Below are 23,060 nucleotides of genomic sequence, written 5' to 3' on the forward strand. Positions count from 1 at the left end.
ATTAACTAATAGAAGAATTTCTTAGCACTGACCTGGAAAACATAAAAGATGATATAGTTCTGAGGAGAAGGAAGGAGAGGTTAGATTTGTCTCAAGGGTTAGCTGATCCTTTCAGCACTGTTTGTATGAAAGCATGATTATAGTAGCTTGTTGGGGCATGGAGTGGACCAACTCACTGAAGATCAGCCCTGCCTTCCCAGCGCATCTGCCCTGATGTGAGACGGGGAGGTGTTACTTATGCCACCTGACCAAGCAGCCTGCAGGGTGTCTTTCACCCTCCGCAGTTCTTCCTTTTCTAAGCTATGAAGTGTAAATAAGTAAATGTTGTCTCTTAAACAGGCAGGATTTATAATGTTGTATTTAAAGCATTTTGAAAATTAAGTACAAATATGTGTTAGTTCTATGGTAGATCCTTGTAAATTGATGGCTTATTTGCCTCCTAAGGGAATTATCCCCTTTAAATTTTTTGAAGAAATTTTAAATAATTACATTAAACGATATTAATGAATGTTATTAACAATAGACCCCATTTTCCTGTAAACAAGCAAGAAAAAAAAATGTGGAACAGAACTTTCAAATCCATGCAGGATTCTCCTGATTATCATAGATAGCAAGAAGAAAATTCCCAAGTGGCTGAGTTGTTATATAAATTAAAGGCAATATATATTCATATGAAGGAAAACAGAAGTACAGTAATTGGCATGCATAGTACACCTATCCCAAATCAATTCTTTGGTATTAATCCTATTGATATGACTAGACTTCTTTTTGACTTTCTATGCTACCCCTGATTCCATCAGCCTATGTTAATGTTGAATGCTGCTTGCCTGGAATTTAAAGTTTCTGCTCATTTCCCTCTTGTCATTTTATTAAGTAACACAGTATTAAGAACTGCACAGTCTCACCAAAGGAAATAATTAGAAGGATCTGGCACTTCTCGGGAATCTGAGTGTCTTAGGAGGAACAGGTGAAAGCTTACAACTCATTTTGTTGACTTGAGTGATAAAGAACAAGAGGAGCGATGGAGGGGGAAGGAGGAAATTGAACTGAAGATACTAATGGTTTTTACTCAGACTTGACTGTCCCTTTAAGCATACCAAGCAGACCCAGATGAGATTACAGTGGTTCTGACATTTGAAAAAGGGAGATCAGTTTGCGCTTTGAGATATCTTCCCTGTTTCATTTGTATTATTTATCAATATTCTCCAGGGCTGGCACTGAGGATTTGATATTGAATATTGACTGGTAAGGTCTTTTCACTTATTTACTTTATTCTTTCAGAGCAGGAAAAAAGAGGATGATTGTGAGGGTCTAATCCTTTAGTTTCATGTAGTCAGTCACACTTTCTGAAAAAGAGGTCCATCACAGGCTCTCGAGGATTTTCTTGTGTGAGACAGTGCAGTTCTCTGCCTCCTCCACCCTTTCCACATATCGAACTAGGGAGAGAGGAGGGTGTGAGGGAGGCAGTTCTAGTGTCTATTAGCACTGAAGACCAAGCACTTGAAGACGTTTTCACGGCCTCCTGTTTCCCTTCACATCATTAGGCTGAGAGAATCAAAGCATCTGCTGGCTGGAGACACAGAAGAGGCTGCCACAAAGGCGACTAAATATGCATAAAAAGGGACAAAAAGGATGAAGCAAAAAATACTGTGACTTGCCTAGATCATAAATGGGTTCACGTCCCAATTTCTGTCCATTTTTGGAACTGTGGGTGGAAGGGAAGTTCTGAAATAGGAAAGAGGAGTGCCCAGAGGTCACTGCCTCAATGAGTTATAATTCTGTTACTGATGGCTGGAGAGATCAGGGTTTGTTTCACTGGCTGATGAACCCCATGGTTTTTCCTCTCTCCCTCCCCTCAACCCTCTCCTCCCTAAGGGTAGGGACAGTCACTGCTCTCTCATCCAGAAACAAAAGGTCCATGTTATGGGCATAAAACATGCTCATTGGAATGAAAGAACTGAATGGACAAATGAGGAATGATGCGGTGTCAGTGTTGTCGACACACAGATCCCAACAACATCTACCCGAGAAAAGAAAAGGGACACCTGGAAGCTGGGACTCCATAGGAACTAGGGCTTTCACAAATAGAAAGGGATTTGAAGGTGACATTATCGGTAACAGTAACAAGAATTCCATTATCATAGGATCCACATGGTCAAACCAGTTGAGTCCTTGAGATCAGTGTTCTCTCAAACAGTCCAGGAGGACACGCTGCTGAATGAGCCTGTGTTAATTTCCTACAAAATGGTGGAGACCACTGACTTAGATTTACCAGTGAAAGTGCAGGAGTGTAGGGGAAGGAAAGGGCATTTTAGAAATCCCAAGAAACTGCAGAATGAAATTGAAACACTAATAAAGCCATATCACTTGCCATTATTTGTGAGAGCATCTTTGAAGAGCTGCCAGCAGGCTAATGGCTCACCTGTTGGTCACAATGTGAGGAGGGAGATCTTGAGAATTCACCTGAGGAATGAGTGATTTTTCTTTTAGCAGGAAAAAGCAATGGCTGCCCAGGTGGCTCGCTTGGTATAGTTGTAATAAAGTAGGTTGCATCTTCCTAACCTGTTGAAATTCTTTGGAAGTATTAACAGAATATTTGTAGTTAGGAAAAGCCAGTGGTTGGCACTTTTTTTGTGGTCTTCCCATAATTCTGTGAACGAAGTTCCCATTAAGTAATTTGAGGTAGAATTTAATAGTAGATAAAAGGTCCGATGCCAGGAGAGTTCCCCAAGAAAACCCAGTCAAGATAGGCAAATATGTAAATGGAGAGCATGGCATTAAGTTCGAACAGTGAGTTGACTTTTAGAAGCCTAGAAACAATTTAAAAACATATTTATTAATAATTCAGAAGAAATGCAAATAAATGGTACATATTTGCCAACAACGAGAAGTTTGAAGGATTACGAGATACTCTTAGAGGACTTAATTAAGCTCGGTAATGGGGTAAACACAATAGCAGATGATGCTCAATGGAGAGAAGATGGAGGTAATGTATAATGAACAGTTTGGAGTCATGCATTTAATGAGCTCTGAATTAACTCTTCCTCTCAGGAAGAGAGATCCCAGCTCATATCATAATAAACAGGGCCAGGAGGACAGTGGAAAAACAAAAACAAAACACCTAGGTCAATGAGTTATTCATACGATTTGCAAAAAAAGGGGATGAGATTTATTAAGTTAGAGAGCATTGCTATAAAGCTGTCCTTGGACTGGCTTGTAGGTAAAATTGCTTTATAATGAGCTTTCTCTGGTTCTTCTGTTACTCAAACCTTCCAGTTGTGATTCCAGTATATCATCATCAAGAAAGGTGTGAAGTATTTAAAACCCCAAAATAACACAAAAATATAATTAAAATAACATGTACACACTACTCAGCCTCGTCCAACCCTGATATTTCTATGCCATATTGGCTCCAGCATTTATTTTTGTTATTGTTTAATATAAATCAAACATTAAGAATGTCATTGAGGCCCCTCTGTAGGCCTCCCATATCCCATTTTCTCTCTCCATTTCTGCCTCCTTCCTTCTGTTCCCAAAGGAAACTGTTATTAATTTCATGTATAACATTCTCCTACCTGTTTTGTTTTTACTGCATATTTATATACCTGACTACATTACCTGGTATTATTTTACAGGCTTCTAAACCTTATATAAATGGCATCCCATTATTATATCCTTTGCATTATACATTTTAGATCTAACATTATGTTTTGCTCAACATTGTATTATGTAGATCTATCTCCATCGATTTATGAAGTTTGAATTTATTGATTTTAACTGCATACCACATTATGCATTGATACATCACAGTCTATCTATCCGTGATCTTTGGATGAGTATTTAGCTTCTCTTCAGTTGGCTACCAATAACACCGTGATGGATATTCTTTGTGTTTCCTTGTGCACATGTGAATGTTTTTCTCAGGTATACACGTAGGTACATTTTAAACATTGTCAAATGTGGCCAAATGCTTTCTGTACTAGCTTTACCAATTTACTTTTCCCCATGATAGGATGAGAGTTCCCATTGCCCCATAACCTCCCCAGCACTTGGTGTTGTCAGATTTTTTTAAAAAAAATTCCAATTTGATACATACAAAATGGAATCTCTCAGTTTTAATTTGTACTTTTCTAAAGTATATTCTTTTCAGGAAAAAAAAAAAACCCAACTTTTTCTTGGAAAGAAATGGGAAATACTAATTGCTTTGCTTAAATTAAAAAAAAAAAAAAAAAAAAAAAACTGATAAATATTGAACCGAACAATTTAGGAAAATACCACCACAGGGAATTTTTCTCTGCTTTTTTCCCCCTTAATGAGACAGCGAGTTTGATGAGAAATGTTTCTACCCTGAGCAAAAGAGGAGGCCAGTGATATGTTGCGGGTTACAAAGCAGGCCGTGGGTCACACAGATTGTCTCTTTACGATTGGCAGAGGTCTTGGTAAGGGGAACCTTGGTTTAGGAGGGAAGTCAAGTCTGACAAGAAGATGTGGTTGCTACCTGTCAACAGTACTGCTTGAAAGAAAAGGTTGCGACACACATTTTCCACTGGCAGGTTGTCACACGTATCATTTGTAAATAGACAGAATATGAATACCAAAGACCTGAACATTACACAGGCTGTTGAGGAGTGAGAGGAGCCCTACCCAGAGCCAGAGTTTCCCCAGTGAACAGACCATCTGTTGACTAGGCAGCTCCTGAGCTCCTGCCTTTAGGGGCTTTCTTTTTTCTATATAGTGATCCTAGCAACTAATTTCATTGGCTTTTATTTTTACACTACATCCCACAATATTTTCTGTGATCACTGACACAGATTTCCATAGGAAAAGTCATTGTAAGTAGCATACCTCTATTGGGATAATTATTGATACTCCTTTTTCTGTATCGTTTCTCTTAATGGGTTACTGAAACCACATTTTCATTTCCAAACATTATCTTTGTCTGAAGAACTTAATACTTCAACCTGCTAATCTCCTTTCACAGGATGTTTCTTCACTTGTTAACAGTGCTGATGGATGGGTGGTCCAGATATTTTTTCCTTATATAAGTGAGGATATTGACTCAAGGTAGAAGGTTATCATTGAATAATACTTCATTTGCAAAGCTAGGATTAGAAGAATACTTTTTAAGCTTCTGCTCCTGTCTGGTCCTTTACTTGCTAGAGTAATTTCTGATTACAAGTGATTTGAAACCAAGACTTGAAACCAAGCTCTTTTCTTATGTAAGAAGTTCCTTCCTGTGGGGAAAAACAACTTCCCAGTCACAAGTCCCTTTTCAGCTGGAATAGATTAAAGCACATGTGCCCCAGGGAATATCCATTCTTAGACATTATCCACTACTACCTTAAAAAAAAAGTAAGAAGAAAGAAAAGAAAATGAAAAACAATTTTGTGATCACATATATGTAAATATGGAATTAACTAAAGCTATTCAGATCTTTTTCTGAAAAACTTCTCTGAGTCTTTAATATGCAAATATATTCTGGCTTTCCCAGATGGGAGATAGAGTTTAGTTTCCTAAACTCATTTGGCCCCAGAGCCAGGTTTATGGAAATCCCTGATGCTCCCCACTCTGTATTTCCCTAAGCCCAGCATCACACTGGAGATGAGAGTAACCAGAGAGGAATAGAGCCTCCATTCCTTCTCTCAGTGCAGGCTTTGAGCATTAACTACCTAGATACCTGTGGTGATCTGCAGTAGAGTTAACCATTCCTGCATTCTTTCCTCACCATTCAGAAGATGCCTGTCCTTTGCAAGATGCCAGCTGGTGTTGTTGGATCAGTGGAAGGTGGCAGTGTTTCAGGCAGGGACTGTAACACAGTGGGTGCTCACTGTGGGCCCAGTACAGGGTTCTCAACCCACCAGTATCAGATCTTTCTGACATTACCAATCAACACAGTCATACCCAGTGTATGTAAACCCATCTTAATTCAGCCCTGCCCAGAGGCCAAATGGTATGGCTGGATGCATCCAAGAGGATTAGGAGACTGAGTTTAGTGAGAGAATATCCTACGATGACATGAGGATCTAAAGTTCACATTCAAAATAACTTTAATTTAGGTATAGAGGGGAAAGGTAGTTGCTAAGATTCTGTTTACAAATGGCCAAGCAGGGAAATTTTTAAAGATGGAATTGTGAACTTTGGTTATTAAAACACAAGATCAGAAAAGCAAAATGTTGATCACTATTGCATCCATCTAATAAAACCCACAGAGCTCATTCACCCAAGTTGAGCCATGGATCTCAACATTCTTTGCCAAGTGTGAATATTTTGAATAGTATTGGTGAGATGCTTATTTTTAAATTTCTCCAGATTCAGGCCACTTGGAAGTTTATTATGTGCCATGTATGTATTTCCGTTATGTCTCCTGGCCTGAATCAAGACCTTTTGTTTAAAATTTAATAGATCACACTATGGCCTTTGGAACTTATCATGCAGCAGGTTCTTCTTAACATTCAGAGGAGTGAGACACATTTTGTTCTGGACACTTAATATGGAACTGTGGAGCCCCTGGCTGACCATCAATGCAAGTGTACACCTGAGGGTCAAAGTGGCAACATCCAAAAAGACCTCAAGGTCCTGAGTCCAGATCACCTTCTAAAAATCCCCTTGTTTTTTAAAAAAATATAATAAGTCAAAGATATAAAGAAGGCTGGAATCTATCCCACTTTCTCTTGCCTATAGTTTCATAGTCAAGAGTCCTAAAATGATCTCGCTGGTGACTTTTTTCGCACTTTTCAAAATCTGTCTGGCTGTAACTTAACTTCAAGGAATGTGGAGGATGGGTGAAAGATCGCAGCCTTGCAGGGAACCATCCTGAATGACCCAGGGTTTGTTCTTGTTCTCTGTGACTGTAGCCATTGAACACATGCAGTTGCCGACCTTTTGAATATAGCACGTCCTTGCTCACTGCTTTAAGAATTAGGCATTTTGCCTCAGCCCTCTTTGCCACCTACAGCCTGCATTCTTGCCAATGGATTTGAACTTGGAAAAGCATCTCTCCTATGAAGCAAGACTTGCCTGGGGAGAATTAGAGAGAATGCGTCACGGCACCACACCCACTGAGCATGTAGTAATTGAAGCTCTACACTAGTTGATACAGGTACATATTATGAATTACTAGGGAGAGAAACACATCGTGCAATACTCCTAACCATTCATTGGCTCAAGGCAGAGATGGGAGACCAGGTTGGGCAGCAAAGCCTCAGCCACTGAGTGGCAGATAAGACAAATGGTGCAACAGCAGCCTGATGAGCAATGGCAAATCATGATTCTCTGAGGCCCTTCACCTTCAGTGTCCTCCTTACCACAAGGTTTATCTAATTAATCTTCCCTGTGCCCACGAGGAGGCAAGGCCTATTATCTTCAATTTGGTAGGTGTGGAAGTAGAGACTTAGGAGAGGTTAATTTACCTCCCGTGATTCAGTAGCAAAACCAGAAATGTACCTTTTTTCCCAATCTGCAGACTGTTCACTTCAAGATATTGACACTTAACAAAAATGTTTTCACCATTGTTGTACATAGTGTGGTTTTGAATCCATCTCTGGAATTTTATTATTGGTGTGACTTTGGCCAAATTGCTTGATCTCTCTGAAGTTATCTGCCAAATGGGTTTAACACCTGCCCTGCAGACTCTTCAGGATTTTTGTGGGGCTCTTATGAAACGACACATATTAAGTCCCTTCAGAAACCATGAAGCATTTCTTTTAAACCAATGCTTGACTATTTGCTTGCAAATATATATTTTTAAAAATATTTCTGACAGTTCAGGAAAACAATGACTTCTATATGCATTTTATTTAATAAAAAGAGAGAGAGACTTGAACAGAGGCATGTTTGAGGGACCCTCCTCCCCCATCGTCCCACACACCATAATAACCCAGAGTTGTACTTTTTAAGTGTTGAGACGGAATTTTTTTTTTTAAATAGAAGGAGGAATCTCACTTACCTTGGTGTCAAATACTTGTTCAGTAAATAATGATTGAATAGATAATAGATGGCTTCATTTTGTAGATAATAGATCCAGGTATTGATATTACGGCTGTCAATGTGTATTAGATTTTCAGAAAAACCAAGATCTAAAAGAGCTACTATAATAAATATTATTAGTTTTATTATTCAGTTGAGTCTACCCATTTTATGAGACACATGAATATAATGCCATATTAACCATTGAATTTGCTATAACATTGGGATAAAATTCGAAACTTTATCCTAAAAATAATAACCTGAAGATGTATATTATGTTAAAGCCCTAAATCCTGTGACTCCCAGGGGTTCATTCGTTCATTCATTCATTAATGTTTAATAATTGTTTACAATGTTCTGAGCATTGTGCTGAGAACTAGGCCAGGATATTTCATTCGGTTTTAATTCTAGGCTAAGGTCATTCTGGGTCATATGGGTGCCAAAGCCATTGTTCAGCGGGTCTGGAAGAGGAGTCAGTGTAGTGATTTTGCCTCCCAGTGGGGGGCAGAACAGGACACCACCTTTTAGGGCACAACCTGATCATTCAAGGGGAAGGTGTCTTGAAGGACAACAGGTCAGTCCTATGGGCCCCTGATAAAGTGTTCTGAAGTTATTTGAAAGGCCAGGTTTATGTTATTTACAATCTTAACTGTGTGTTTAAAAACATAATTGAGAAGAAAATGTGCTTGAAAACTATAAGAGAGTAAAAGAGATTTCTTTAATAAATTATTTCAGATATACTTTTAAGATTCATTTCCTTTATTCATATTTAAACATTTAATTACTTGCAGATGATATTTTTGGATCTACTTGTCTCATTTACTCTTGCCTTGTTGTTAAAATTCTTGTGGTGTTCGACAAGGAGACTTAGCATTCACACGATCAGAAGGCCTGATACTTCTCTGCCCATGTGACCCTATGTCTGAAAAGAAAAAAATATATAGTGCTCTAAATGAGTAAGTCCATATTTTTTTTAGTCTGAATTTCCTTTCCAAGAAAGAAAATTATCATTCAACTCTTTGTTGGGGTAAAGACTAAATTCGTTTCACCTGCAAACACAAAATTACCACCTAGGTTGGGTTCTGACCTGTTTTGAGAAAAACACAAAGAAACACAGTAGAAATTCTCCAATTCTACCATTACTGTAATATCTACAAATGTCACCAAGGCAGATTATAGAATACTTCCTGGGCCTAATGATGTCAAATGGAGGGAGCTTCATTATTAAAAGGACTGTGACATTTCTTTCTTTAAAAATACGATAAATAGAAAATAACACTTCTTTAGACAATGCCAATGAGCAACATGTTCCTGAATTTGTTGGGAAGGATGTTGGAATAAAACTGCATTCTTCACTGTGTCCATGAGAAAAAGAAGGGGAAGGAGGAAAAGAAGGAGCAGGAGGAGAAGAAAAGAAATGGAAACTGAGTAAAAAGAGGAATTGGTGAGAGGGCAGGAAAAATAAAATATGAAGAAGTAGAGGAAAAGCAACGTGAAGCAGATTAGATACCCTGAGAGAAGAGAAGGATGGGGGAGAAATGAAAACAAGAAATGAAGGAGACAGGGGCCAGGGAAAGGGCTGTTAGGAGGGCTAATCCTCCCAGGGACAGCAAACTACAGCCTGTGAGCCACACCTGGCCAACTGCCTTGTTTTTGTAAATACAGGGGTTTTGTTTGTTTTGTAGTAATGAGCATTGAACCCAAGGCTTTCTTCATGTGCAGATCTTGCAATAAGCTCCAACCCCAGTCCCTGGAATTTTGGTTTCTAATAAGTTCACTGGGGATGTTGATGCTGTTGGTCTAGAGACCACACTCCAAGAACCATTGCTTTGATTTTTATATTATATCATACTAATATTTCTCTGAATAAGGAATTTTGTGCAGCAAGAGAAAGGAATCACATTTGATCTTCCTTTTTGATAAATCATAAATGCTTCGATTAATATCACAGTTGTTTATGGAGTATATATTTTTAAAAATTCTTAAACTTAATCTTTTTATAATGCTCGTTTCATTTTTTACAGCAATGGAAAATGAATTTGATTTAACTTAAAGTTTAGTTAATTGGTGATTTGTTGCTAAAGTTGTTTTATAGTTTAGTTTGATTCCATTAGGCTATATTGATGTTATAATGGGACTTTGTCAATCATGTGAATTGTATCCATTTTAAGGGAATGGCCTCTCCCACACATGGGTGGCTGTCCCTTGCCTCTGTCTGGAGCTATTGAGGAACTATGCCATCAGTGGCTTAGGATTTTGCTTACCATTCATCTTACCTCACTTCCAGACTATGTTGGAGTCTTCTGAATTTGACATCCATGAAATTGGCAGGTCTTTCAATAGCTTTTCTTCTGGAGTTGGGCATGAATGTTGTCTTGGGTATGAGATGTTTGAGAAATATGGTACCAAGGACTTTATCTTGCTTAACATAGAGCCTGAGGTCTAGTTTTTTTGTTTTGTATTTAACCTGTAAATGGTGCTGGTGGTTTCCACATTGGCTGGAAACATGGACACTCCATGATTACTCTTAATTTGCATTCTCTATGCTTGCTGTGCTCTGAAGTTTTGTGAAACATCGAGGAATGTTTCTCTTTTTCCTTCATCCTAGCACTTGGGATTATAAAGAGAAACATTATTTTAGAATCTGAAGGTGCCAGAGATACCTTCAGAACAGAACAAGTTCAAGTCAAAATTAGCAACTCTTTAAAATCTGTGATGGTTTAATTCCGCCATTGCTTTGAGTGGTTACTTCCTTGCACACATAACTGAGTTGGGTGAAAGATTGAAAAATACATTTTCTTTTCACAAGAAAACTACAGTGACATTTGGTTCTATGTAATTCTGACTTGTTAGTCCTAGAGGATATACAGATTCTATGAAAAGTTGATGTACCTGAGAAAATAAACTGTGGATGCCCAGGAAGGATGATCGATGTAATACTAGTTACATGCCTAGCACCATAAACAAAATACAGCAGATGCTTAATAAATCAGTGTTACCATGTTGTAGTGGGCCTCCTCACTTGATGAGGGCACAGTGTTTGCCTAAAATATGATGGTAAATTAAATAATGTGAATAGTACATACTCTGCATGAACTGCAATGTGCAAGGACCTCGTTTGCATGACCCTAGGAGAACACATGAAATATCAGTCATCGAGAGTGTGCAAAGCACTGACTGCCTTACTTTTAACACCCTGGGGGCTTATTTTTTTAAAACACCCTCTGATGAATTTTTCTGTAAAGTTGGTTGTCTGTAGATAATTGCTTCAAATTTCCCTCAAAAAAATTTGCAACTTTTAATCAATGCCAGGAAAGGTAAAATCGGATGTAAAGTGACACCTCTTCTAAGCTCAGCCTTCTTCCTGTTACATCTTTTCCTTCCTTTCCCCTTCTTCGTGTTGCCATGGAGCTTTCTTGAGCTTCCATTATTTTTAGCAGCACCTCACTCAGCCACACCATCATGCTGATAAGTGCTGTAGAGCAGAGGGTCATCTGGTCCCTTCTGTCTACCTCCCATTCAAAGAAGCCATTGTGTGTTTGAGGTAGAGCAGGAACAAGCCATGTGAAGACCCAGACCTTGAGTGAGCAGCTGCAGCTGGAATCTGCATAACAAGGTGGATTGCCCTTGATGGTGAACTTCTACTGCAGATATACAAAGGTCTTGTATGCCGTTCACTATGGCAGAAGTATGCCAGAGAGGGATGAAGTGAAGAGCTCTCAAGCTTGTTCAGGGGACCACAGGGAAGACTGGTGGGAATTAATGTTGGTTCCATGCAATTTTTGCTCAAATTTCATTTCAGGAGGGACACCTGTCTTTCTGGTGTCAGAAACAGGCTACTTAGAAAATAATAGTGAAGAGTTTGGAGGGCAAACAAAGTTCTCTCCAATCTCTTCTGAGATTTCAAATCTTTCATTCATACTAGTGTTAATTTCTGTATGATTTTCCTGTGGCTGCCGTAATAAATTTCCACAAACCGAGTGGCTTAAAAACAACAGACACGTTATTTTACATTTCTGGAGATTGGAAGTGAAGAATTTGATCTTAACTAAACAATAAGGTGTTTGCAGGGCTGCATGCCTTTTGGACTGTCTAGGGGAGAATCTGTTTTCCTGCCATTACTGGTTTCTACAGGCTGCCCACATTCCTTGGCTCTGGGTGACTTCTTCCATCTTGAAGATAAACAATATAGCATTTTCCTGAATCTCTCTCTTTCTATTCTCTTTTCTTCTGGCCAACTTTCCTATAGCCCCTTCCCTTTTACTTCCAATTATCTTTCTTTAGGAAGATCTGCATTTAAGCTACTTGGATCAAATTTTTATTTATTATTCTCTTGATAGTTTATTAGTGCATAGCCATATTATTCCTTCTATTACAAAGAAAACTTTTCTTCTTAAAATGAAGATAGACCTGTACTGACACTCTTTTTTTTTAAACAGATTTATGAGGAAATGAAGGTTTTGCTTGTTAGCTTTCAGTCTGGAATTTCCCTTGTATTTTCTAAATCCGTCTCTTTAGAAAGTTCGTTGTCTCCATATTTTCCCAAAGGGAAGAATTTAGTGTTTTAATATCAAATTGAATTGTGAAAAGATTTGTATTTCACAGCTTGCCAACTGTCTTTCATCATCACATTTTATGAAGCAAATGTTAAAGTAAAGGTTACAAAACCCTTTACTGTTATTGTTCTTGTTTCCTATGATTAATTTTTGGGGAAATCTGCATATTCATTCACATCACTTGCTATTGTTTTTTATACAGGGGAAAAAAAGAATTGCACAAAGGATAATTAAAATGTTACATTTTGAAGAAACCAAAAAATATCTCCTAGTATCTGAAAACTTGAGTGCACTTATACCCACTTTGATTATAAAAGTAGACATTTATGATCTGGGGAAAAGAAGGTTAATATATGGCCAAAAGGAAAAAAATCATATGAAATTCTATTCATACTGTTTTAAAATGTTTTCTTTTCTGATCTTTCCTTTAATGATATTTTATAAACTTCCCCATATTAATTGATACTTCATTGATGCCTTGTGTTTTATTATATTTATACACTGTAATTTTTTAAAAAAAAAAAAACACTTCAGCAAACACTCTTGAAACACCTTTAATCATTTCCTTAGAATAAACCCCAGAAGAAAGATCCCTGGAGCAGCAAGCATATTTAAGCCTTTAAATCATATTAGTAAATTAGAGAAATCATGTTAAACAAAACACCCTCCATATCTAATGTAGTTGTAGAGATGGGCTACTTTGTAGAACCCAAATAGTATTATCCAATAGGAAATTTCAGAAATGCGGTTATTACTATTCTTTTTTCTCTTCCCAGGCAAATGTGTCATAGTAATATAACTATTATTTATTAATTTCAGGTTACCTGGCACCTCGAAACCTTCCTAGTACCGGATTCTTCCCGTTCTTACAAACCCTACTCTGTGACACAGACTCTAAATGCAAAGACACACCCTACGGGCCTCTAGATCTGCTCCGTAGGAAAGGAATCAACGATGCAGTGTTTAAAGACAGGTAGGGGCACTTCTCATGTGTGTTGAGTTTTTCTGAGAGATAAAATCATTTTTCCTTGTGAGATAACCAGTGTAAGTCTTCCTATAAGTCTATACAACCTTATTTTCTGTGTCCACAAATGTAATGATGTAACTGTGAAAAAGACAAGGTAAGTACACTTTAGAATCACTTTGATTATGTGAGATGAAGCCTAATCTATTTTGAGTAAATTATTCAAATTTTGCGTTTTTTAAAAGATGAATAGTCAAGGTAGTTCTACCCTCCTTCCCCCAAAGATCTTCTGTCAGTGACACTTGGCCCTACGATTTCATCACAAGCATCAGAAAAGTGTCAAGGGCATCATTTCCAGGAAGAATGACATATTTATGTGACTCTATGTGGCACTTCCAGATGAAATCAAAACTAGATAGTACAAATAAGAAAATTAAGGACCTCAAAATTTAAAGTAATAAAGTTGAACGTATATATAATTCAATGACAACCTTTAAATGAGGTTAATGTGTGCTCTATTTTATGATGTGAGAAGCAGCTGAAGAATGAAGATAGGGAATCTGGATCATTCACAATCTCAATTTTCCTTCCCAAAGAGATTCCCAGGGGCCTCACTCTCTGCAGAACTGAAAAACAATATTGTAATTTTGGAGTCAACCTTGAGATAATTCTGCTGCTAGAGATTTTTTAAAAGTGTCTCTTGAGAAAAGATCACATTTATGTATACTCAGAGATATTTGGTTCCTAAACATGAATATTAAATTCCTTAGCATGTACCACAATTTCTCCTTTAATGTCGTCACTGTGATTTTGATCATTAAATAATATGGGTGAAGTTTTAAGAGAGAGCAACTACAAACTCTTTAGCATAAAATAAAAACATGTCAAGAATTTTCATGGGAAACAACTTGGGACACAAAATTTTTACATTATTAATTTGCACTGGTTTTGTTGTTTTAGTAAGCTAATCAGTCCTGGTGCTTAGGACAATTCTGATGTTCATCCATTCATTATTAATTTATTCAAGAGACAGTAACAGAGGTACTTCTGTGTCACAACCACCATTCCAAGCACCATGATACAGTGGTGAATAAAATAGATTTTTTACCCTTTTGTCACTTGCATTCTCATGAAAGGGGAAGCAAAAATAAATAACATAATGGCATAGAAATAAGTGCATCAGCAAGAAAATAAAATTAGGTCGAGAAATACAAGTTGAAAGGTGGGGACTTAATGGAATAGAAGAAGAAGGCCTCTTTCAGAAAGCGACATTTGGGTAGAGACCAACAGAGACAAGGAGAAACCCCAGCAGCATGTGAACTTCTAGGAGAGAGTGTCATACACAGAGAAACTGAGACCTGAGGTGGGGCAACCTGACCATTTAGAGGAGCATGAAATCAGCTAATGTGGCTGGAGCACAGGGAGGGATGATGAAAGTGGCAGGGATGTGCTGACAGGGGACACAGGAGACAGAGCACGCAGACTCAAAGGTAAGGGACTGCCGCCATCTGCATGGCGGTTAATTCAGAAAATTGGCGAGGGATGATGGGGGATTAAGAAAGATGCACAAACATTTAGAGAGAAAAGAGAGATCAGGCAGGACACTGATCTTGGATGGAGAAGCAGTGACACAGAGCTGGCCCAGCAAGTGTATTATATAGGCGTCATAATCAGGAAGTTAAAGACTATGGAGGCATTGTTCTTTGTGCACTAAAAAGTCACAGGACTAGAAACATTCTCGTAGCTCTTTCACAGTTGCAGTGAAAGGAGCTTCCTGTGGCACCCAGGAAGCCCATTGTCTAAAGTTTCTATTAAGCAGGCAGGCTTGAAGGTTACAGCACTGGTGTAACATTGTAGTTATCTTTCTATGCTCAGAATCCTCTATACCTGGGAGTTGGTATCTGAACCTGGAGGTTAAGAACTAAATGGCTCTGTGGCTAGTACAGAATCCCCTATTGAACAGGGTATCACCATAGCAACTGGGCTATCTAGATGGGCACCTTTGCACAGAGAGTTTTCCCTGAGGGGCATCCCCTCTGTTACAGGACAATTTCAAAACCTATAATTGAGTTGCCACTCCTGATAGGGGACAGCTTGGTAATTTTAACCAAGTGAGAAGCCATTAAGAAGTTTTAAGTACAGAAGTGATACAACCCATGGTTTTGAGAATAGCATGCTCTAGGTGAACACAAACGTTGCCTCAGTGAAGGAGACCAAAGCCAGCTAGAGTTTCTGACCTTTTGTGCAATCAGCATAAAGGTGGTATGAAAGGAAGAGTGGTATTCCCTATTGTTCCAGAGTTGATGGTCCATGTGAGTCATGAATTAGATGTGATTTGTGCCAGAGTTCTAATGGGAAGATATTAAATCAATAACAATAACAGGAGAAGGTGTGACCAGCATGCCTGAGCAACAAACCCTTATACTTAGAGTAAAAAGATAACTTTTGCTGAGGAAAAGCGCATGGGGAAAACCTTCATGAGGTTTACCGGAGATGAACATTTTGTAAAGCAAGTATTAGAGGAAATATGGACAACATTCAGGTCCATGATATACAACTGGATTACAACCACACCTGGGGCTTTCTTCTGTATACCTTTGTTCCTCATGAAAAACTGTCAGGTCTCTAGCTCAATTGTGCCAGGGCAGTATGATAGGTTGCCAGGAGATGAAAGAAAATACCTAGAGACTGCATACTAGACACAAGGCTTTGAGGAGAAATGCTCACAGTGAAGGCTCAGTGGCAATAGGCTGACCAAATACCACCTTCATCCCTCGTAGTGTTTTGTCTGTGGTGGCCAGCTGGATAAGTGACATGTATCCTCTCCACAGTGCTCTCGGTTTTGCACCAGTCACTGAGAGAGGGGTTTTATATGTTAGGCTTCAGAAGCAGTGACATCATCAGCATTAGCTTGCTTGTATGATGAGCATCCCAAGGAGCAAGTGCCCTGGTGTACATGCAAGAAAGTAGCTTTCTACAGATAACACAAAACTTACCTAAAGAATAACATACATGAGACAAAGTCAGTGTCCTTCTAGTTTCTCTAGCAATTACTGGCCTGGGCCTGTTCTCTTTGTTCCCTTGACTTGGCTAGATTTCTGTGGGGTGGGAATAAAAGGGCATTCCAGCATCATGGCAGCTTACTGTGTTCCTTTTCTCTAAAGATGATACAAGAGCTAACTAAGAAGGAAAGAGTTAACATCTCTAAGAATCGTGCAGATACACTTCCCCCAAAAGGAGTATTTTTCAAAGCTGTAGTATAGAGAATCAAACTCATGGGGTTGTGTGGGATGAGACTTTATGTTGGTTTTGGAAGTAGATTAAAGTCCAGGTTTATTTGATCATCTAGTGATTATTCTCTAGTCATATCTGTTTTTCTGTTTTATTCTAACCTCCAGGTAGTTTGTCTAGCTCAAGTTGCATGTTGCTGTACATTCTGTATTTTTTCAGAACTACAAGTAATTGGAGCTTAATTTAGAAAATTATGTACAATAATAAAATTGTATTAATGATAGTTCCCACCATGCTATTAACTTTTATGCTTTATATAGCTGTGCAATGAAAGTGGCGTGTGGTTACTGGGTAAACCATTCCACTAAATTGCTTCCTTTGGTGAAGGAAGATTCAGCAGCATAGCCTCATTAAGAAACAAAGCAGTCTTCCTTTTCTCTTCTGTAAGTGAGGAAAGAAATGGCACCTTTGGTCTCATCAAAAGATGACTGCCATGTTTCTTTTAATAGAACGCTCTTCTGAAAGACATGATCACACTGCAGTCACTACTTGCTGGCCAGTTGCCAAGTGTTTTGATGTGATTTTGCTTTTGGCACTAGCCTTCTGTTATTAAATTCATACTTCTCTAGGCATTAGCTTCAGGAAGAGATGTTTTTAAAAAATCCAACACTGTACTCAGCATCCACTCTAGCTAGCTGTCTGAAAAAAGAAATGATTACATTTATGGCTTTTTTGCACAATGGATGATCTGACATCACAGATCTAACCCTTGTCTTTCCTCCCTATACTCATGTAAGAATGCATCAAACAGTAGGAGCCCCTGGCTGTGCCATTGCTCACACAGTTGGCGAATGGCAGAGATCATCCCCCAGAGCTCACAGGGTCATTATTTGGAGAAGTGATTCAGCATTCCTATAGATCCTGGGGAGAAATTGCCTCTATGGGTTTGCTCCCTATTCTCATTGACACTTATCCATGACCTGTGTTTTCTCAATTCATACCTCTGCTTCTATTGTATGAATCCTACAGAACTTGAAAAACAATTTTACTTAGAGATAATTTTAAAATGCCTAGGGTTTTGTTTAAAATTGAAAAAAATATAAATGAGTTTAGAAATTAACCTAAAGATGTTATTGGGAATATAAGACAAGCAGATATAGAATAGGCATTTGCCCTCATTTGACTATAAAGATGACATAGGATGTCTAGGTGTCTTATTGTTTTAATTTTGAGGTATAGCTATTTAGTAACCATTTAAGCTAGAATTAGTATAAAAAGAAAGATTAAAATTCATTTATCTAAAAACATGCTGGGGGAATATATTAACTGCCATTCAAGCCAAGCTCTTCATTCATTCAGTAGAATGCATTTAATATATACAGTGTGCTACTAGGACTATGCAAGTTGCTGTAGATTCCGAAAATGATATGCCCTGCAAGAATTTACAACCTAGTAGAAAAGGGAGACAGAGAGACAAGATGGCAGGAAAATGACTACATAACATGGTAAATGTAATGAATATTTGTTTATCTCCTACTGTGCCAAGAACATTAGCACAAATGCTGAATAGGTACGTAATTTCCTAAAGGTATTGTTTGTGTCTGAGGAGTCTGAGTCTTATGTTGTTTGTATTATTGGAGTGGAAGTAGGTATGGGTTGGGAGATTTCAGGAGAGTTCTCCCAGAGCTGGAAAGGGTGTGGTCATTAAGGACAGATAAGGTGTGGCTACCAGAATCCAAGGTGTGTTTGAGCAAGGCCATGGAGGAAGAATCCCAGAATTTAGTGAAAGAGAAAAACAGATGGTGGCACCTGTATAGTAGGCAAAGAAGAATAGGCAGATAGCTTTGCTTCTGATTGTAATGGAGAAATCGCATATTTCCTTGAAGCATTGCCCAATGAGTCTGCCTATTTCTTGGCTAGCAGAGCATAATCTGCACAATGTCATTGGAAAGACACCATGGTGTAGTCATCCCCTCCCCATTCTGCATGTTCCTAACACATATGCACCTTCTCATCTGCCCAACATTGTGCCTTTAAAATCTTTTACAAGTGTATTTGTTTGGGTTACATAATATAACTCCTAAGCCCTTCCTAAGAATTTTAAAAAATCCTAAGACAGGATAATGCATTAAGGCAGCTCCATCTTGATTATAACTGGGTCACTGAAAAGAGAGATGTTTTGAATGTGGACCATCAGAGATTATATCTGCAGCCTGGGTGACCCTTAAGGAATTAAGGTCAGGATGAAGTGCAAGAAGATGATTAAATCAATTAAAATTTCCATCTGAATGACTGTGTGGAGACAGCCAGGGAGGATGGCTGCCTGGAAGCACTGAGAGCCTCATGACCATGACAGTGCCCTCAGTTACTGTTAGCAGTTAAGAAGCAATGATGAAAGTCATCTGGAACTGGGATTAGAAGCAGGTTCAGGGCATCATATTTCACATCTTCTTTCCAGATGTCACTGATATAATTATAATTCTGGGGAAAAGAGAAAAATACATATAAAAAATTAACTAACCCTTAAGAGACAAAAAAGAATGTCAAAATTTTCTTTCCAGGATTTGCCATATGCCTCTTTCCCAGTAGGAATTCCTTTTATAGACAAAATTTATCATGGTGCATGCATACCACCCATACAGGTAGTCTTTCCTTTCACAGGAAATTAAGACTCAGTATGAGGCATAACGTCTACCATTATGATGATATATATATATGTGACATTTCCCAAATGTAACTGTTGGTAGACATGACTGAGAAGTCAAATCTATTCTGGGTTTAGTTTTCCTCCTAACATAATGGAAATCTTGAATGCAAGATGTTTCCCTTATTGGGTCCCATTCAAAACAGAAACTGATAAATACACTGAGCAAGGTACATGACTCTGACATCTCAAAGGAGAGCTCCTCAGTCAACTCTATGGAACTGTACGTACAGCTCAGTCCATGAAAATTAGTTAAATGGTGCCACACAGACTACTTGGTGATTTGAGTCACTCACCCCAGGATTGAATGTTCTGGAATCAGATTAGCATACATTCCAAGTTCAGGGGGCATCTAAGTTTTACATAATGCTTTAATATATTTCCCAGAGATATCCAGTATGGGATAGATTCTATGTGACTTTCTCAGAGCTGTTAAGTCTCTTGGGTTGGTCCTGGGGAGTGGGAATGGGGAAGAATTACCATTGAATAGTTCTACTTATGTGTCATAGTCTAGTGCAGGGTTTCTCAGCCTTGATGTTATTAATACTTGGGACAAATAATTCTTTGTTGTCTCTGTGTTGTAGGGTGTTTAGTAGCACCCCTAGCCTCTACCTACTAGGTGTCAGTAGCACCCACACACACAGTTGTGACAACCAATTATATCTCTAAATATTGCTAAATAATCTCTAAGGGAGACAGGCAAAATAGCCCCTAGATGAGAACCACTGTTCTAGTGAAAGCAAGGAGGGAATATGTTAAGGAAGTAAAAGGGTTGAATTAGGATTGTGATTCTCAGGATCTTATTCTACAAAGATTACCAATGATATCTGATTCAGGAGCCCTATCTTGTATTCCCATCATCCCCTATGCATGTCCTTACTCAGTTATTAATCATTAATATATTTCAAACTTAGTTTTCTTACTTGACTTGACCATTATAATACATATAGTAGGAATTTAACAAATGTTATGAGTTAATGAGTTAATTAATGCATATGTCAGGTACAGCATAAGATTATATGTTTGTGTCTGGGTGCTATCCTTGGGTGTTTCCTCTTCCAAGAATGTTTGCAGAATCAGGTAAGCAATGAGGATAGCAGATCAAGGCCATTTTAAAAAGGTGCTTCCTCAGCCATAAAGTGTTTCAAGAGACATTCTTTATTATCAAGTACCCAATGGCTTTTCATGTGCTAAACAATCATACTATCAGCCTACACAGTGCCCTCTAGACTTTTCTCAATAAGGTAAAAATTGATTATTGCTACAAATGGAAAAATCCTTTCATAAATAATGAAATTAAATACACCCACAAAATGAAGCAAGGATTACAAAACCCTGGTTAAGGTCCTATGCTTCATCCACTTGACCAGCTATGGCTTGCAGTTCCAGATCTACAAAATAATGGAGTATATCTACTTGGTGTTCTAATTCCTGAGAATTCTAGGATTCTGAGGGGACTACACTGAGAGCATTGTGCATAAGTATTGGACTTAAGCTCCATGCTGATGGTAAAGGTTGTGTTTGCACCGTCTTCTTTTGTGAGTACTTTGATGAAAAGCTAATGTTGGCTGAGTCCCTGTGACCACAAGGTCCACATAGATACTCAGTACACAGATCTCACTTTATAATCACAACCACTTTGTAAGATAGGTGTCTTAGTCAACTTAAAGGAGGGGAAATTTATTGGGAGTTCATGGTTTCAGAGGTTTTAGTCTATAAATGCCACACTCCATTGTTCTGGGCCCAAGGTACATCATGGGTGAAGTGTGTGATGGAGAGAAGCAGCTCCTCTCATGGCAGCAAGGAAACAGAAGGGGTCTAGAGGAGGCAACAGGCTGCAGGAAGAACAACTCTTCTAGGATACGTCTCCAGTGACCCACCTCCCCCAGCTTTGCCCTCCCTGACTATAGTTACCACCCATTCAAACTAGGATGAATCAATTAGGTTACAGCTCTCATAACCCAATCATTTTATCTTTGAATGTTCCTGCCTTAACAGGAGCTTTGGGGGACATCTCAGTTCCAAACCATAATAATAGGTGTTTACATTCCTAATGTGTAGATGAGGGACAGGATTCCTGGGATCAGAGCTGCAATTCCAAGGTGTCTTCTAACTCTAAAGCTCTTTCTGCCATACCCCAGCAAAACTCTTTTTATTTAATGGGCCATCAGATCACATAGTCCAGTACTATGCTAGATGTTAGATGAATGAGACGTGATACCTGCTTCCAAAGATGTCACAGTCTAGAATGAAAAAGTGGTGGGAATAGTTACATTTGGATCTAGGTAAGTATGTAAAAAATGTGTGAAACAGGGAGAGGGTATTATTTCATCACTATTAGGAAGCTTTGTCTGTAAGCATGATTATGCTCATTAGAAAATTCAGAAAATGCTATTAACTCAATTAGACTAGTTTCCTTTTTTCTATCCTTTACTAATTGAATAGTCATCAGGCCAGTGATTTGGGAGGCTAGCAGGAGGATTGCAAGTTTGAGGCCGGCCTTTTCAACTTAGAGAGACCCTGTCTTAAAATTAAAAAGGATTGAGGATGTATCTCAGTGGTAGAGCACTTCAGAGTTTAACACCCAGTACTGGGGGGGAAAAACAAAAATAATAGAATTAATTATCTTTGAGGAAAATAAGTTGTATTCCAACTTATAGACTAAATTTACCTTCTTGCTCACATACTCTCTTTTGTCCATTTGTTTTGTTTCTGCTTTATTTAAAGAAAACAGTTTTAATGTCCAATGGGAGTGGACACATGCCATTACACCATATTTTGTAAATGTAAAATGAAACTGGAGAAATTTTTCAGGAAGAGGGATAGCAAAGAACACATGATATCCCAAGTTCTCACTTCCATAGAAAGACCACAGAATAGGATGTAGGGAACCACGTAACCATGGGCACTTCCTGATCCAGGAAAGTCCTCTGGAAAAAGGGACCGCCCTGGTTCCTTTTCTGGAGTGGTCACTTTACTGCTGAGTGAGCTCAGTCCAGATGAGCCAGATGCTTGCTGGGAATAGAATGAGCCTGTCCCATTTTGACGTTTTAAGAATATTGGTAAGAGTAGTTATCTAGATATGAGAAGATGGGTAGATAGTCCACTTGGAGCAGTTGGGGCTTTGCTTCTGCAAGAGCACATTTTCTTAACTTCCAATTGTCTCTTACTTTTTTCTTCCTCACTCACATTTATTATTCAGTCCATTTTCCCTTGCTCCTTCATTGCTATTTTGATCTTTGTTATTGTCCCTTTGGTTTTCATTTCTGTCCCTAGTCCTTAAAAATTTTATGAAGGCCATTTCCCTCTTTGTTTTCAAAATGTATTGATATTCAATAGTCTTCCTTATAGAGTTGCAAGCTGAATTGGGAAAAAAAAAAAAGAGTAAGCCCAACTTTCTTAAACTTTTGAAACTTCTTTTTGAGAAAAGGGAAAAGGTTCAGGTCAGTTCTTATTTGTATCTGGGTTTTCCCATTCAAATAGCATAAGGAATGTAGGGAGATTTAGGGGAATACAGACAAGGTCATGAATAATTCAAGCATACACTAGAATGCAGAAATTTTGGAGCAACCAGTATATTTTAAGGAGAATATTGGAAAAACACTGGGGAATGGAAACAAATATTACCTCTTCTTATCAT

General features: G+C 38.4%; 1 protein-coding gene across 1 annotated transcript in view; it reads left to right on the forward strand.

Moving 5' to 3' along the window:
* Abca12 (ATP binding cassette subfamily A member 12) overlaps window positions 1–23,060 on the forward strand; it is a 157,144-nt gene that overhangs the window by 33,731 nt on the left and 100,353 nt on the right. The window contains exon 3 of the mRNA XM_027941876.2: window positions 13,341–13,494. Coding sequence (XP_027797677.2) covers window positions 13,341–13,494 — 154 coding nt within the window. The remainder of the gene's footprint in view (window positions 1–13,340; window positions 13,495–23,060) is intronic.

This window comes from Marmota flaviventris, chromosome 11 (assembly GCF_047511675.1).
Source record: "Marmota flaviventris isolate mMarFla1 chromosome 11, mMarFla1.hap1, whole genome shotgun sequence".
In the NCBI taxonomy this organism is placed as follows: Eukaryota; Metazoa; Chordata; class Mammalia; order Rodentia; family Sciuridae; genus Marmota; species Marmota flaviventris.